The sequence below is a fragment of the Diadema antillarum genome, unplaced genomic scaffold (assembly GCF_040938485.1).
Source record: "Diadema antillarum isolate AM-2024a unplaced genomic scaffold, OU_Dant_1.0 scf00000111, whole genome shotgun sequence".
Classification (NCBI taxonomy): Eukaryota; Metazoa; Echinodermata; class Echinoidea; order Diadematoida; family Diadematidae; genus Diadema; species Diadema antillarum.
Genome location: NW_027271000.1, coordinates 2477127 through 2495618, shown reverse-complemented (window position 1 = coordinate 2495618; position 18492 = coordinate 2477127). Strand labels below are relative to the sequence as shown.

General features: G+C 39.4%; 1 protein-coding gene across 1 annotated transcript; it reads left to right on the top strand.

Moving 5' to 3' along the window:
- The first annotated feature begins 8948 nt into the window (after positions 1-8948).
- LOC139719480 (fatty acid-binding protein-like) lies at positions 8949-9711 on the top strand. Its single transcript, XM_071630896.1, has one exon. The coding sequence runs from the start codon at positions 8949-8951 to the stop codon at positions 9369-9371; it is 423 nt and encodes a 140-aa protein (XP_071486997.1). The 3' UTR covers positions 9372-9711.
- Positions 9712-18492: the final 8781 nt, after the last annotated feature.

Genomic DNA, 18492 nt, shown 5'->3' with positions numbered 1-18492 from the left:
TACAGCTCTTTATTCCAAAGATTCGTTAATACCCATTTTGTTTCATTTTCGGATCAACGAACCTTCTGAATGAGAACATTCTTTTTCTTTTTCAGATTAACGAACATTGCCATTTTCGGACGAAGGAACCTTTGTTATTCCGAAAATGAAGAAAGGTTCATTCTACCGAAGGTTCGTCAGTCCGAAAACGCAGTAAAGTTTGTGATTCCGAAGGTTCGTTATTCATTTTAAAAATAAAGAACCTTCGGAATAAAGCCACAAATAATGTTCGGATTAACGAACTCTATTTCATTTTCGGATTAGCGAACCTTTGGACTAACGAACATTACCTGGGGTTAACGTCCTTCTATATACGTGGCCCTCTACTTAGAATGTAATTATGTTGTATAATCATTGAGGACAGCATTATAATTCTCTTCGTGGGCAGTTTAATGCTGGATGTGAAGAGCAATTAGAGAGCAATCAATATAGCAACTATACATTCTCTACAGCACACGGGGTACAGGCTATTAAATATACAGAATATTCTAATCGATTTTATTCCCAAAGAAGTTTGTTCGAATAAAGGTTTATGCATGACTGTGTGCAGGCAAATATAAGAAAGCTCGGATGCGATGACATCATCACCTCTTTACTGCGTATGTGGTAATAACCAATATAAGGTGGTGGGGAAGGTTTCTAACATGTGAAATTTCAAAATATCATTCATTCTTCATTTCAAGATTTGTTGACAAAGCAGAGACCCAGCCACTGGTCCGTATAGCTTAATTACTTGCATACTTGAGACAGCTTGAATAGCCTTGAGTTATTAGTTGAAGACAAGGAGTCATCTTGAAAAGACAGGACATGTACAATCGGACGAGACTGGTGACCCCGTTAAGATCTAAAATTATTTCTTCCTTCAAAGAGAGACATCTTAGTGAGAAGTTTGATTCCCTATGCAGTGACAAATAGAAAATAATGTTTACACCATTTTTTTCCTACCATGCAAAAATGTATACGTCTTAAACGACTGTGAGTGCTGCGCAGCGCAGCTATAGCTCGCCTGCTATTCGTAAATCCAGGTCCTTGCCCGTGGTTATTTTATCAGCATCGGAAATAGCTTTCTGTGACGTGAGACGTGTGCTAGGATCAGTTAGCAGCAGCACCAAAACACCCTCATTGTGGCACTCCGCACAAAAAACAAGGCTAGTCAAAACAATCTTATCAGTGTAATTGAAATAAGTAACACTAATTCCTCCTCCCCCGAAGGATGGCTTATGTAATGAACGGCTGAAAAGTAGAGTGACGTGTGTTGTTTTTGGAGTAGTAAACAGAAGTGTAGGATTATCATTTCATTATTCTCGCATAACTACACACACATACACGCACACACTCACTCAAATACACACACACACACGCACGCACACAAACGTGTTCATGGGCCCCTTATTTTTTTTCCCGAGAGCATTGATAATGTAACAATCTTGGTTTGAAACATGTATATATATATATATATATATATATATATATATATACATGCTTTTAATTCGTTAATTACCTCTTATTTGTATGATACAGTCAATTATTGTGTACTCAAGATAGTTTTCGTATATTATGTTATGTTCTGTGAACGAAGAAAATGAAAATGAAAGTTAAAAAAAAACCCACACAACATACGACACACAGAAACACCAGATTTGAGATGTTGTACCATAGGTTGCATGAATGGGGTTTTGTCAGCTTAAATTTGGCCCAATTACACAGTATATGGCCCAAATTCACGAAGGTGGTGCGAATGAAACCATGGTTTAAACCATGGACAAAAATCATGGAGCGCCAAGTGTCGCACGGAATATTTCGTTACGAAATTGGTCATTTCGTCGACAAAATGACCGTTTCGTTAACGAAATTAGAGTCATTTCGTGGACGAAATGTTCATTTAGTTACAATATGTTGTCATTTCGTTACAAGATAATCATTTCATCAACGAAATGACTGATATCGTAACGAAATATTCCATGCGACACTTGGCGCTCCATGGTATTTGTCCATGGTTTAAGCTATGGTTTCATTTGTACCACTTTCGTGAATTCGGGCCTTAATGTTTACTCTGGATGCAATGGTCATGTAGGGCCTACGCGGCATGTATTCAGTTTTCGAAAACTGCACTTAATGTAACACAACAAACAAGTATGTCAAGAAACATGGAATGCCAATATCTTTCAGCTTCTCTCACAACTGCCAGTCCTTTCGTCTACTGAAGATATGAACACTACTGAATCTGGTAGTATGATTGATATGGATATATATACATGGATATATGGGCATGGATAATGGTTATTTGAAAGTGACATATACATAGATATGTGAATATATATATATATATATATATATATATATATATATATATACGATGGATATTTGAAAGCGACAGAGCAATATTATGGATATGGATAATGGATATGGATAATGTATATTTGAAAGTGGCATGTAATATAATGTAAATGTATATATGGATAATGGATATTGTTGAAGTTACTGATCTGTCGGAATTCATCTTTTTTGAGGATATGATTTTCAGAGTCTAAAGTGGTATTCCAAAGTTGGGTCCTATGTGATGCTTTGGTTAATACTATAAAACGATCAAGTATTTCATTGCATTTCTATTCATGTTTTCTCACTGTCATATGCTTCCAAATGATTACCCCCCCCCCCCCAAAAAAAAAAAAGAAAAAAGAAAAAAAAAAGATATTTACTCCTCGCGCTTTAACATTATCTAGCCAGTAAAGTCTAATCAAAGCACTTCAAAAAGTACTTTGATATAAACTATTTCTTACTGTAACGTCTTTGCTATCGGGAATGATATCTAAAATATGGTTAAAGCGATAACAAAGAGAGAGCATTTGACTTACCTCTTTCAGAAGGCGGGGGGGGGGGGGACAGACAATATTACCCCTAACAAAATATTTCAGTGATAATGTAATGAAATGTGTACTTTTCATGAAAAAATAAGATTTTGTGGAATTCTTCTTACATTTTCTTTACATTGTAGTCAAAGGAGATTTTATGAAAAAGCCTTATTATCCAGCGATGATGGCACCGAAACTTTAAAAACTCATAACTTTTTAATCGATTGTCCGATTTTCCTTAAACTTTCGCTGATGTGTTGTACTATATAGCTGCTTTCACTCAAGCCACATTACTAGGGGTTTGATTCCCTTTAAAGATATACTTTTAGATTATCTTAATTAACATTGACTGTAGGCCCAATACGACAGTTCAAATCTCTTTTGTTTTCTTGAGTACCGTGAAATGTCAAAGACCTGGTCGCGCCGCGTGGTGTGGGTTTCAAGCCAAATTGTGTCGCCATTTCCCTCGGCTGCGGAACACGTGGTTGTAAGCGAGAAGAGCGCTGTGTCGATTGACCACCTTCTCGTCGCGACGTGGCCGGGATTCGGTTACAACAAGGGGTCGACAACCACCTTTAACCCGCCCAGTTGGAGCTGTCGCGGATCCCGTCCTTCTTACACGGTATGTTTCCATAGAGACATGATATTACGGCAAGCATGCTTCGACACGTGTTCTTAGAATCCTTCTTCCGCACTTCGCTGCGTTGAAAACGTTTATTAACAACGCTGCTTGAGAGAAGGGACCTAGAATGTTCCACTAGTATTGATGTCGTCTGGACGAGGGTTTCGATACAAGACATTAAGAATGCCGGCCTTTTTTCCATGTGTTGTTCCATTTTGTCCCGACAAACATGAATTTGAGAGACATTTCGGCGCTCTGCCCTGTCACTCGATCCTAACTGTGTGATGAGCAGAAACAATACTCTTGGTTTATCATTGTTGAACGAAAGTAGGTTAAAGTGTTAACGACCTCCTGCAACATTCATGCCTTATCGGCGTCTTCTTTGTACTGAATGTCCCGTAGCCGGTAGGTGATGTTACTCAGTGTAGCGTCGCCATACTTATACCTTTCTCAGATACATTCCATCATAAACTAATCCATTTTCATTTGAGTAATCTAATGTTTCATTTAACTGGAAATTGTGAACATATACATTACAAATCGACATTTATTTCATCATCAATATGATATTGAGGTTGCGCAGTGTGCCGAAAGCTTAACTGTTTGCGGCTTCGCTCAGCTAAGGTTTCTGCAAGAGCGGGTATTCCATGTTAGAATGTTTAATGACACATTTCTCTTTCCCACGCGTGCGGATGAATCAAGCCTAGCAAAGCGTATGATGCGATTCCCAGCAGTAATGTATTAATAATCATCATCTGTGTTGTTATAAGCCGTGGCCCTCGTATCAATAAATGAGTAAACCACACTGCACTATACTCATCAAACACAATGCATCTGAATTTCCCTTGGTATGATATATATACACGAATAACTTCAGGAATCTTGTCGCAACATGTCTATTGTCATGAAAACTCCTATTCAGAAGTAATAGATCACGCAACGAAATTCGTAAATCAATTCATATATTCGCACATGAGTGATCATCATAAAAAAAGTAAAACAGCAAGAAACTTGCTTTTATGTCTACTGATTCCACATTATAAAAAAAAATAATCATCAATTGCAGTAGTTGGTTGATAATGCCATGGGTAATGAAAACATGAATGAAAACCTATGGCATTTGTTCTTATACAAAATATTTGAAGAGTAAATGCCACAATAGACAATCAAGGCATTCGTGTTACCCCAAGACACCTCAATTTCGCGATTTTGAAACGAAGGATGCGTTAAAACGTACATGAATCAGCAAATTAGAATGAAGCCGTGTGGAAACAGACAGAATGAGGAATTTCACACTGCATCCGGGTGGATGAATCTAAACACGCCTTTTAATCTCTCAGATGAGTGCGCACGAAGAAGCTCCGGGGAAGATGATATCACGAAGATGCCGCCCGTATAAGTCGAGCCAGCGATAGTGCTCGCTCATGCCTGGAAGATCGAAAGGCCTTCCATCGAGCTCGTGACCTACTTCTCGAGAAATAGAACAATGTCTTGCATCTCTGCGGCTTTTTCACGTTTATCTTCTCTCTCCTTTGTTTTTTCTTTGTTTTGGAAAATCTTGTCATCTCCCCCTACTCCACCCCTCGTGAAGATGAAACACCATGATGTTGCTTTGGGACTGCGTAGACGATGAGTCTCATACATGATTCAGATGGACGGCACAAGGGTAAGAAAGCTCAAACCTGACAAGCAAGGATTCATCACGATAATTTCAAAGTGCGATCATCTTTTGTCCTAGAGTTTGTGACGCTATGAAACTTGTATCTCTATAAGCGCACACAAACATGAAACATTAATGTGAGGCCGTAGGTTTAACACGATTGGACGCTAAGGGCAAACATTAATGTTGACGATCCAGTTTCTTCCATGACACATTTATGTTGACGAAAGCATCGCTGGTTTGCTGATTGTTGTTTTTTTTTCGGATATGGCGTATAAAGCCTTGGAACATTCTTGAGAAAACTCATACTTGTGGACACAATAACGTTTAAAACAAGAAGGAGGAGGATCTTGCAAATAGTTGAACAGTTCCATGCTCAACAAAGTTGTAAGAGATATAATCGTGCAGGAGTGGCCGATACATTTATTTCACGCGGATGCTATATAGAATTATCCACAAATTTAATAATCTGGATGGCTATATAGAAAGAGCAACCTGACAATACGATGAAAATACATGATGCCAAATTCCAAGAAAGGCACTTTCGTTGCCAAAACTGTATTCAAATTCATGATATAATGTGAAAGTACTGATATGATTTTTGAAAAGGACATTGGAATGCATCTTTCCCTATAGACTGAGCATAATCTAGGGTTTACATGTTTCCACGCTACAATATGATTAACAAAAGACATTTGCAGGGAAACATGCGGGTTATGCTCGGTTTTGGAGAAGGTGGATTCCAACGTCTTTTGTTAATCATAATCAATGTTATTAGCACCTAAGCAATAATTGACAGATGATGTCAGTTGATGTTTGTTTGTTTGTTAGTTAGTTAGTTTGTTTGTTTTTTGGGATAATCTGAAAAAGAAAATAGAATAGAAATGTTTATAAAACATATGGAACATATTCAGATATTCTTTTGGCCACATTTCAGTGATGATCAGGTGTTATGAATCAATACAAGTCAACATGCATTTCAATCGCATATTTCCTTTAACTGTTAAAATCAAAGAAGATTGTTGGCGAGTATACTGGTTCAATAGTCGTTCACGATTCGCTGTTCGGAACGTAAGTACGGTACGTTCATATTATACTAGACATCATATCGATTTTTTCGAAGATGGAGATCTAGTCTTACACTTACACAGCAATCAGTCGACTACTTAACTATGTACCTTGTACCTGTATTTACACTCAAGTTGAAATGATTGAAGAAATGAACTGGAATTTACATTCTTTTGACCATTTTTGACATATTACCATACGAATTAGTTTTATTCGGACGTTCGGAGCATGACAGATATGTAAGAGTATGGGTTCATACAACAGAATCAAGGGTCCGTTCCTTCTATACTATTTGATTAACAGAATAGTTCAGCAAGTATAGCGCAATGTAGCATTCTGCAGAATTTACACATCAGATTTTACGCTAACACGGGCAACTTTCATGCAAACACGTGTTCATCATAATTGTGTAAGACGCTCCTCGGCATAACAAAACACAGTCATAAAAACACAGTAAATACATGTTTGTTTCTCTCTCTCCCTCTCTCTCTCACACACACGTTTCTCCCACATCCTCTCTCTCTCTCTCTCTCTCTCTCTCTCATTATCTCTCAATTATATATGTATGTGTAATGAGAAACTCTAACTAAACAGTTTGTATCGAAGGTTACTTTTAAAAATGTGTCAGCCAAATGAATAAGAAGTGATTAAATTTTCTACCAAAAAAAAAGCACAGTATGACCAAGCATGAACAATGGAGTCACTCGTTCAAAAATACGTCTGAAAGGTTAGAGTTAAACTCGAATAGGGCTGAGTGAAAGAATCCGCAGATATCACTCGTTCTTGGGGACTGAAGCAACATCGAGAAAATATAAAAGTAGAGAGGCAGAGGGCATCCTTCTAGCAAATTTTGCTCACTTATACAGAAATTTTGTTAGAAGGTTATCGACCAGTAGGTAAGAACAGAGCGAGGAATCGTTGTAATACTGTTAACCTAGCTGCTCTGACATGGAATGTCTTTGAACCCTGCCTTAAGTACACTTGTTCATTCAGTAAGATGAATTATTGCAACTCATGCTCTACCCCTATAGCTATAAGAAAAAAACAAGTAATGTCGGTCAGTGAAATAGGGGTCGAACTCGCCTTTTTCTTCTCTCTCTCTCTCTCTCTCTCTCTCTCTCTCTCTCTCTTTCATTAATAAGACGCCTCCTCTGTGCATGTCATTTCAGCATCTTTCTATGGCCAAGGGCAACCTCGTTTCCGGGTGTACGTTCCATTGCGACTCGAAGACTCTTAATGTGTAATTTGATGAATAATTTATATGGATCATCCTCCGGCGCTTAGGTTGAGTAGGGGTGCGAAGTGAATGGCCGTCATGTTCATATGTCCTAATTACAGGCCGGAAATCAATAAATCGAGAGCCTTGTTATATCACGATTCGCATGATTGGGGTCGGACAAAGAATGGGATTCGTCCAAGCTGCATAAATATAATTTGTTCGATGTAATATCGACAGAATAGTGCAATATTTATGTATTTATTGACAAAGATGAGAAATCAAGTCCTGTTATTACATATTGATTTGCTAGTTTGCCAACATCTCTTAAGATGACTTTAGCACCATCATCATCAACGTCAACAGTAATCATGGCAGCCAGTTTGAATGCGAGCAGCAACCTCGGTTCGATTAAGCAAATTACAGTTATTGCTCTGTCAAGGCCATTACCTTGCTTAATAATAATATTGCTGTCATTTGCAATTCAGTCATTAGTAATACACATGATAGGCCTAACTGCATACGAGGACATCGTTTGCTTGTGACATTGACCTACTATCATCCTCGTTCAATTTCGTGCACGGACGCATCCTATACATTGCAGTATTGCAGTTCAAACAAAGAAAAATCCTCTCGGATAATGGATCAGACTTTATCGTTAATGTCAGAAATCCACCCTTCTTTGTAATTTGAATGCATACCTTTGCAGACAAAGGTCACTATGGAAAGTTAGGATATTGTTTTCCCCTCCTACGGGTACATTATTATACAAATTATTGCCAGTGCTAATTTTGATATGAACTGCCGTCGTGCCTTACCCAGATGTTCATCTTTTGGCTGTACATAAACACAGCATATTTTCAACCAGCATCCGCGAGAAGAGATGCTCTCCATCACGATGACGTAGACGAAACTGCCAACTTGCCGACCAATCAGGAGTTGAGAGTTGGCATCATAGGCCGAATGCGCCAAATTCACTGCAGACCCCCCGCGAGGCTGGCATTCACGATGTGTTTTTGTCGTCTGCTCACTATATAAACCACGGTGTGCATCTTGCGGCCATCAGCAGCCAGCCAGCTAATCCTCCGCCCCAGACGAAGTCATATCAAATTCTCTCCCTCGCCAGCACGGTTGTGAGACAAGGCGAGCACCGGCGCGGAGGCATCATCCACGAATTATGCCAGCCATTTGGCGGGAGTCGCCCGAGCTCCACTCGTGAAAAATTCCGCGGCAAATCCTCCGTAATCCTGAATCGAAACTTCTTAGACAGACTTAACATCATTCCGTCTGGTCCCCATCTGGCGCCGTTTCGTCAACAAGAATATCTGAATCAGAATACTTCACTTCCGGCACATTTTGATCACCCACATTGAAAGATTAACAGTACTTGTTCAATTTGAACTTGAAATTAACAGAAGCTGGTCACCTTAAGCCTTACATTTTCACCTTTTCGTAAACTACAGCAGTAGTACTCGAAAAAGCAAAAAAACTATGTCGCAACTCGTGGGCAAGTGGAAATTAGTTCGCAGTGATAACTTCGAAGAGTACTTGAAGAAGATGGGTGTTAACGCACCTATGCGTAAATTAGCCATCCATATGTACCCCACGTGCGAAATCACGCGAAATGGTGACCAGTTTGCCATTAAGATGAACGTTCCTGTCATAACAATCCACGAGCAGCAGTTCACACTGGGGACAGCCTTCGAAGACCTGCTCCCGAGCGGGGAGAAGCAGATGACCGTGGCAACCCTGGAGAGCGAAGACAAGCTGAAACTTATCCAGGAGGAGGAGTCGGACGAGCCTCACATCGTCGTGCGCGAAGTCGTGGGCGAAGAGATGGTGATGACGTGCAGTAAGGGATCTGTGTCGTGCACCAGGGTTTTCAAGAGGCTTAAAGACGGTGAGGAGGACTAGGCGAATTAGCAAGAAGGAAGATCACCACGGGCAGCTACCACCAAGGCTAAGTGTAACGTCAGCAGCATACCCCTACAAAACATGTTACCATAGCTTAGATAATATAACCTTCTCAATATTCTCAAAGTACCAGACACACTTGGTAATAGGCTCACTGCTGTCCGATGCACCATGCACGAGAAGTCTATTATGAATGTCTCTCATATATTGGCAGTGTCATTTGCGATTAATGATGGCGTATGTTCTGAAGATAATCAGTCTGTTGTTAATATGTGTGGCAATTGTGACAAAGTGTTGTTTTAAAGGTGTTACGTGCCTGGTAAATCGAACATTACGTGATCTGTAGGCCTAGTTTGTATAACCTAACAAACATGTTACAATAAGTACTCTGATGAGTACATTCTGGCCGGATGCATTAGATATTTACTCGTACAAACTATTATCTCCATTCATGTTGTAACAGCAGCTGCCATCATATTGTGTGTACTCTGATCTTATCTAAGTCTGTATATTAGTACAAGGACATGTGCTTATGAAGTAAATGCAACTTGACCAAAATCATGCCATTTTGTGCTAAATTGTAAATAAGATTCATTTGTTAAAAGAGTACACATAACGGATTTCTTACGAGCATTGATAGGATAAAATATGACAAACTGATCATTCTTAAAGTCCTTTTAATTGTCTGTATTTACTTTTTTAATTGTATGATAACCACAGTAATGTCTAATGTTCTCTTCTACTAAAAGATATTTCCCACTACAGACGATGTTCACTTATGTTTAGACATGTAAACTATGTTACCTTGTGTAGGGGTATAAATAACAAAGCGCAATATATATTCTTTTCTTCCTGTTAACTGTAATAGCGCATTCGAGCGTATTATTCCAAGCGACAGCCAGGCTTGTAAAACATAGAGGCAATTTAGTCACGAAGTGTTGTCAATTGTGAACATACAGCATGTATGAAAACGTGTTTTTTTTCAGCGAAATGTTTGATTAAAAATCAATTATTTTAAGAGTGTCATATACATCTTTCGTTTTCCTGACATAATCTGATAATTATCAGATACTTTTCAAACGCTGCAGTGTTCATATTGATATCATGACGTAACTAAAGTTTGTGTTGAATGTAATGGTGAAATTGTTAGTGTCAATGTTACATTGTCTTGATAACAAGAACGATGTAGACGACACGGAGGGAGATATATCACAGCAAAGGATATGCATCGCTTGATAACTCATGTACAAGTGTAATTTTCTCGTAAGTCGTCATTTGTGACATATGTACCATTTCACCAAGAGAGGAGTTCAAGTTGTTATTGTACTTTGATGCAAATGACTGTGATTTAATCTTTACAAAAACTTTCGATGTACTTGTATTTGAGCAAACACAATGCTATGAGCAACCGCATACTTCTCGGCATGAAATTTCTTCCTTTGTTGTGATTGATCAAATCATTTTTATCAATTCTTGCCAGATTCACGAGGTTGCTCCCGTGGACCATTGATTTGGGGTGTGCAGCAGGGCAAAAGTAATATTGATGGCACCGAAAGAGCGGGGTAGATGCGGGTGATCGCAATCTCAGCTGCACAATAGTTATCGCCGAGTTTTGATAAAGTAGAGAGAGAGAGAAGGAGAGAGAGAGAGGGATCAATATGCGGCCGTATCACGGTTAAGGTCGCTCGTATCTGTTCGCAACGCGAGCTTGGGGAGTTGTTGTGGTTAGTGAATTGGGATTGGGGTGGGGGTGCGTGGAGGAAGCGTTAATAGTACATGAATGTCAAGCATGAGCTGGGGTGATTACTCATGGCGCGTTCCAACTTAAGCTCTCAGCAGTGATGCAAGTCCAGGCATAGTACGGTAAGGCTCCCACTATCACCCCGGCTGAAATCAGTTTCATATACCCCCCCCCCCCCAAAAAAAAAAGAATAAATAAGATACCACTCCTACTGCCACAGTATGGAATTTACTGATTTATGGGATATTGGGAAAAAGTGCATGGGGGTTGACATCACATGTGAATAGGGTAGATGGATTCTAGAAAAGACTCTTGTGGCCGTCCGACAATCAGATTCTCATCTTGCTGTAAAATAGGGTAAAGACTGTAAGTGAATTAGCACTCTCAGCCTCTCATTTCCGAAAATGAATATGTATGAGTGTATGTGCAGAGCTTCAATTTAACTGAATGTAATAATGTGGCATTCACTCACTTTGTATAAATCTTAAGTACTCTGGAGAAGGAACTCTTCATATATAAGGTTGTAGAACAGTACTATAAAGTCCTTGAATTTTTTCTAATGTCAATTGATTAAGTCTTTCGACCATCTAAAAGTTATATCTTATCAGTTTGTATCAAATGATATTGTTTATTTCATTGGTAGATTATTTGTTAATTTGATGCCTATTTACTGTATTTTTGTTCACGATTCTACCATATAAAAATATTGTGTTGATTGTCATAATATTACGGACTCCGATACAAACAAGTCCAACAGACCATTGGAAATCAAACATCGCAGCCTCCGAATGACCCTCTCTCCTCCTTCCTTCCCCTACCCCATCTTTACCCAGAGACCCTGGAGACAATTCAAATCGATATCTAGGTCTCATAAGGGGAGTTGGAGGGAGAAATACCGTACAATCATCTGTCGACGTTTTGCAATCACTCTCTCCATGGCTAACGCATTCTGGTGCAATCTGTTGGCAGGATTTTGGCCGATTTTCACATTTATGTTGCTAATTACACCGAATCTGTCCCTGGCTTTCCTTTGAATGAATGGTGGAAACAAGATTATTCACTTTTGAATTTGTCGATAACAAAGATATCACGGACTTACGTTGATCTTCCTGTCCCAGTTACGATCAAAGTTTAAATTGATGTCGACATTATTAGTGAATATATGTTTCCCTTGTCAGCCCTGTTAATTATGCCCGTAGCTTGTCAGTAATTACACCACGCTCACAAGGACTTTCAAGCACGGTCCATTCAAAATTAGGTCGTGCGATTTGACTTAGATAATCTCGCTCAGACTGGGGAATAGGCGTTCCAATAGATGAAAATGGATCGGTCAACAAATCTGTAGCAATGATATTATTGCATGCAGAATGTTTTGCCTGGTGAAAGGATGTTTTAAGAGATTGAAACCCTCAATGCGCATAAGACAGATATGTTCCCACTGGCCAAAAGAGTTTTCAAAAGGTATTAAAGAGTGACGGACATATTCTAAGAATGCGGACTGCCCGTAGCTCAGCAAACACAGCACGCTCCTCTGCAGATGCGGATGTCATCTTTAGGCTGTGATTCTTTTAAGGTATGAAAACATCTATTCTCATTAGGACGGGAACCAATGATACTTTGAGCCTGCCACGACTTCTCAAAACATTCGCCGCCAACGGCAATCCGATGGGATGTAAAATACACCCCTCGCACGCTGTTTTATCTCACCGGCAGTGCATACAGCCTTTTATTAGTGGCTACGCGATTCGTATCATACTCCTTAGTGTAAATAATTCGACAGAAATGAAAACAATTTTCGTTCATTACCCATACTCAATAGAAAAAACAAATTTGATAGAGGAAATGCATTCATTTGTGGGGACATTTTGTTTCATTTCCCGCTGACGACTGGCATGAAAATTAAACGAGCTGACTCTGATCTGAGTCATCTTTTTAAACCACGCGGAAAGAAGAATTGTTCAAAAATTGCAGTAAGGAAACCAAGTGAATTGCCTATTTAAGATTTAAGGTCCACGCCACTCCAGACAGTAAAGATGTGTGTGGTGCGGAAATTATTGAATCTTCTGCAGCCTTGGTCTAAACAAAACAATACTAATTTTACGTGTCTTTTTCTCAAGCAACTTGGATTAAACAAACGGTGGCAAAGCACATGGTGCTCTCATCATTTTTCATATTCTCCTGTCAAAATTGCTTTTAAAGAGTGGTGGGGCATGGAACAGGCGGGATATAGGAACACGAATCGAATCTACTGAGTGTAGGATACTTGATTACAAACCTAGCGCGCAAAAAAAAAGTGTTTATATCATCGCACATTTTCCATTACTGTTGAGCATTATGAGGTGATTTAACTATACGTGTGTAAACCACAACCAGTACGTTACCATCTACGCAAGATAAGAATCGACCGAAAATCAAGTATGTCTCTGTTAGTGGAAGCCGAAAGCAAGTTTACATTGCCATTTTGAAAAGAAAGACAAAAGTGTTGATTTTTTTTTCTTCGGTCACCAGTTTCGAAGTACTTTATTGACAAGTATATGTGTCATTGTTGTGTAAGGCGAATGTTTCAAACAGTGATTCACTAAAGAGATGTGTTGAATCCTCGTAAGGGATTATCAAATTTTGTGTCCAAGTGTGTCGCATTCTTGTTCGAGGAGAGATGCGTGTATATAAGATTGATTGTTTTGGTGTGTGCATGTTTGTTCGAAAGCGCACGTTTTGTGTGCTGCGTACATGATAAGCGCGTCATGTAATGAAACTTAAGCACAAGACGACACGAGTTATCAATTATCACCTTTACTCATGAGAAAATTTAGCCACTCTGTTTTCAATGGATGAAATTATATTGTGTAAGGATGTCACAGTATAAGAGGATATACTCTGTTTTTCGCCTTGTGTTTGTACATGACAGGGACCGCTGAACGGGGAGGGGGGAACTTGGCTGCAGTCCCCCCCCCCCTCACACACACAATCATATATAGCTTAAAAATGGGGAAAAACAAAAAAAAAAACCAATGACTTGGGAGGATTCCGCCAAGATTCTTTTCGTCGAATGAGGGGGGGGGGGATGTGAAGGGCTATTGACCCCCCCCCCCACACACACACATACACATACACACACACACACACACACACACACACTACAAAACTTGCACAAAAGCCCGCATGATGTGCAATCTCTCCTTTCTAAAGATTGGAGGCACGGGGCTACAGTCAATGATTATCAATCATGTAGTCATCATAATTGCCTACAGACTAGAAAAACTTCTCGCCTTCGCACACACAAAAAAAAAAATGTTGAAGGAATATGATTAAGAATGTGTGTATACGTGCGTTTCACTCTCAGTCCTAATGGAAACCTGTTAAGATCTTATCATCCTGATAATGATTCAGTATGGAGAAGAGTGAATATGCGTGTGCGCATGTGTGTGTGTGTGTGTGTGTGTGCGTGCGTGTGTGTGTGTGTGTGTGCGTGCGTGTGTGTGTGTGTGTGCGTGCGTGTGTGTGTGTGTGTGCGTGCGTGCGTGTGTGTGTGTGTGTGTGTAAAGAGAGGGGTTCACAAGTTCAAAAACACATCTAGTGCAATATGAGATAATTATCTCGGTTCTTTAATGTATTATTTAAAATGACGGTTTCCTTGTTCCTCATCTACCGCGCTCTTTATCGTTTTATCTTTCTGTCCTTGTTCTTTCCTGTGGATGTCAACTTCGATTCAAATTAGACATTTTCGCAAATGTGTTAAACGGCTACGATTAAAACCATCAGGTCAGTTCGCATTTCAGTTCGCATTAAGGTGTTTCGGGAATCGAAATGTTGATGTAACACCTTCATGCTGCTTGGCAAAGCCAACACCAGACAGACTCTTCGTCAGACGTGAATGCACACTTCCTTTAAACTCTTGTTGGTTATTTGCACACTTGCATGAATGCCACTGACTTGCCTTGGCCTTCGTTATTACGCTGATTGACTTTTTTGTGTCGTTGTTTCTGGCAAAGATATCGTGAGAAGTTATTCGCTATATCACCTCGTTCTTGTTGTTGTCGTTGTTTTTCAATATTCGTTACAGAGTGTTCAGGCGATGAACACTTTTTTTTTACCGCGTAATTAGCCTTCAGCCGAGAGTTTACTCACATCCAGTAAATTGATGAGGACAGCAAAAGTAGGCTGCAGTTGACTTAAAGTTCTCTCACCTTCCCGTGATCCCATCAGTCTCTTTGGAAGTTCATCCCGCAGGTCAACACGCTGTTCGGCAAGCCTTGACGATCTAATTATTAATGGATGTCATCCAACGGTCAGTTCAAGCAAAATTCTAGGGATAGATCTAACAAGACCGACCCTCTCCCCCATCAACGCCTAATATGCCTGTGAACGATGAGTCAATCGAGTCCATAGTCCATGCCTTGAAGTTAGCAGTCGCGTTCCATTAACGTTTGATAAAGATGTATTTATATGTATGCATACAAATAGACAAACAAACACACACGCACATACACACACACACACACACACACACACACACACACATATATATATATATATATATATATATATATACATACATAATTATGCATGCATACATACATACGTACATATATACAAGCACCATTTCCAAATCTCTTCACGGTATTATTACCAGTGATGCTGACGCGGTCTCTCTTTAAGACGATTTATGAAGTCACGCTGGGAAGAAGGAGAAGATACTAACTGTTATTTTCCACATTTTTTTTTTCATTGTCTTGCCTCTTTAAGCTCTGAATTTGCACTTGTATGTACAAATGCTTTTGAATATGCAGAGATGCACGTATCATCAAAGTATCGTTAATGTGTGTGCCTTTGCTTTAAAAGTATTGTTCTTAAAGGTGAGTGATAATGTGGCTCGAGTTATACTGCAACATTCTGATATAGTATATCATTCATTTGGTGATGTTATGAAGCAGTATATATAAAGAGAAGTTTAACGTGTGTAGTTAGTCACAACCAACGCCCCACTTTAACAAACGCAACAGAAACAAGAAGATAATGTTGTGTTTGTTGTATAAGTTCAATTTAAAGTAGCCCTCGGCTTTCCCCCTTTTCATTTTGTCCTCTTCAGCAAACAGCTATGACCAAGCATGCACAGCGCGCATTTTTATTCATTAACCACTTTGGGGAGTAAATTTATTTAAACACCAAATATCAATCAAGCACAAACGGTGCAGCTTGTTTATTCACAAATGACGACAAGCGATAATAATACCGGAGGTAGTTGAGTCCGTACATTCAAGGTTAAGCATTGACACAATTCACGCTCAATTATCACAGGTGAAATGCATCGCTTTGGTAATTAGACCAGGATATCTCTATTAATAGGAAATGCAAAACTTGCAATGTGCAGCGCCGTCATTATATGCTAAAATTGATTACTGCCAATCTGAAATGACAAAACCGATCGAATGCCAGAGGCTGATACCTCATCGTTCAAGGTCATTGTCGCTTGCTATACCAGAGCTTATTCTATTAATTAGTATTAGTATACCTGTTGCAAATAGACAACAACAACAAATACAAATTTTCAATACACCGAAAACTAATTAATGAAAAGAGTTGGTGGCTGCCATCTACTTAAAAAAATTCTGGGAAAAGGATGAGACTGGTAGAGCTCAGATGACCTTCCTGTGAACAACGAAGAAAAGCCACCTGCATACAAAGGGAAAAGGGTGATGGATAGGTAACAGCATAGTGGCAATGCAATCAATGTGTTAAAATACTGCACCTACGCAAAAACAACAACAACAACAACAACAACAACAACAACAACAAAACAACCTTACATTAAAAATTGCACAGAGATCAACCAGAAATGTCGCCAAGGCGACTGGGGTGCCTCCGTCATATCACATGGTTCTCCCGATAAATTATATTGTACATTTTGACAATGTGAGATGACAGTTTCACAATCACGACTGCAAAGGAAGAAAATTGAAATGACATGTTTGAAAGTTTAGCACAACCACAGAATGTGTTTAATATTGATAGTAACTACCTTGAAGCAGGTTTCATTGGGATGGCTGAATTGTTTCAGAGAGCAAGTGTTTGAGACTTTTGACATTTTCAGTTGACCTTTGACCCTGCCGTTATACACCATGACTCACAACTTTATTCAAATTATCATTAACTGGGAACGCCCAAGTTTCACAACAGTACTTTCAGCAATTTTGTGACATTTTAACATTTTCATTTAAGTTTTTTGACCCTATGGCCAAAATCTTTCATCATATAGGATCATTGTGCAGTATAATGAACGTATATATGGTACCTAGTTTAATAAAGTGTGTGCATTGAGCAATCTCCCTGTGTGTGTGTGTGTGTGTGTGTGTGTGTGTGTGTGTGTGTGTGTGTGTGTGTGTGTGTGTATGTGTGTGTGTGTAGATTGTACACGTTTTTCATTATTCGTGTACATATCTCAGGTATCATCTATTTGACCCGACCTTATTTCAAGAAAATCAAGTCATGGTTTTCAATATGTGATTGATGAATCAATGCTAACCATTCCTTTTTTTGCCGCAGCTTTTAATTTTGATTGAATTCCTGATCCAAAATCTCGCTGGATTATTCGCGCTGTCCATGCTGCAAACGAGAAATTAATTACATTTCAGCCTTGTCTCTCGAAGCCCAATAAAGTGACGTAACGATAACACACGCTTCATGAAACATGCGCAGGGCCTTAACATACTCTATTTCGTATTCACGTTGTCTGATCCAACACAAGTTAACAATATTTAATTGGAAACGCGTTGAGAAAGACGTTATTATGCATAATATACTATAAGTGGCCTATTCTCTTATTATTATCATCATATATTATACATTCTCATAATCATCATTGTCATTGTTATTATCATGATGGAGATGATGTTGATGATCAAATCGTGAGCGATACTGTTGCAGCGTTGATGTCTGACGGTTTCTTGTGCTCAATAACGCGAATCGTTGGATTTGCGCACTGTCTTACTTTTTCTCAGTCTTCCCCCCCCACCCCCCCCCCCCCCCCCCCCAGCACTTGACTTTCAAGCCAGGTTATAATGCCTCATGTCCACATTTGACAACAGCAGCCCAAAACAAAAACTGCCAGCATTAACTAGGGGCGTCACCAGCTTTTTTTCAAGGGGGGTGCGTTTTGACACTATTAAATGTAACGAGATTTTTTTTTTTTTTTGACAGACATTTGGAATATAGGAAGCTCTCAATCCCTAGACTGTTATTGTTTTTTGTTTGTTTGTTTGTTTGTTTTTTACGGGAAACCAAGCGGGGAAAGGGCACCGGCGTAGGGCCTATCTAGGATTTCATCTTGGGGGGGGGGGGGGTTAGTATGCGAGGGAGCGAGCAAGGGGGGGGGGGAGGGTG

What these genes read in the sequence shown, in the direction of transcription:
- LOC139719480 (XM_071630896.1), top strand. Translation starts at nt 8,949, where the DNA reads ATGTCGCAACTCGTGGGCAAGTGGAAATTAGTTCGCAGTGATAACTTC.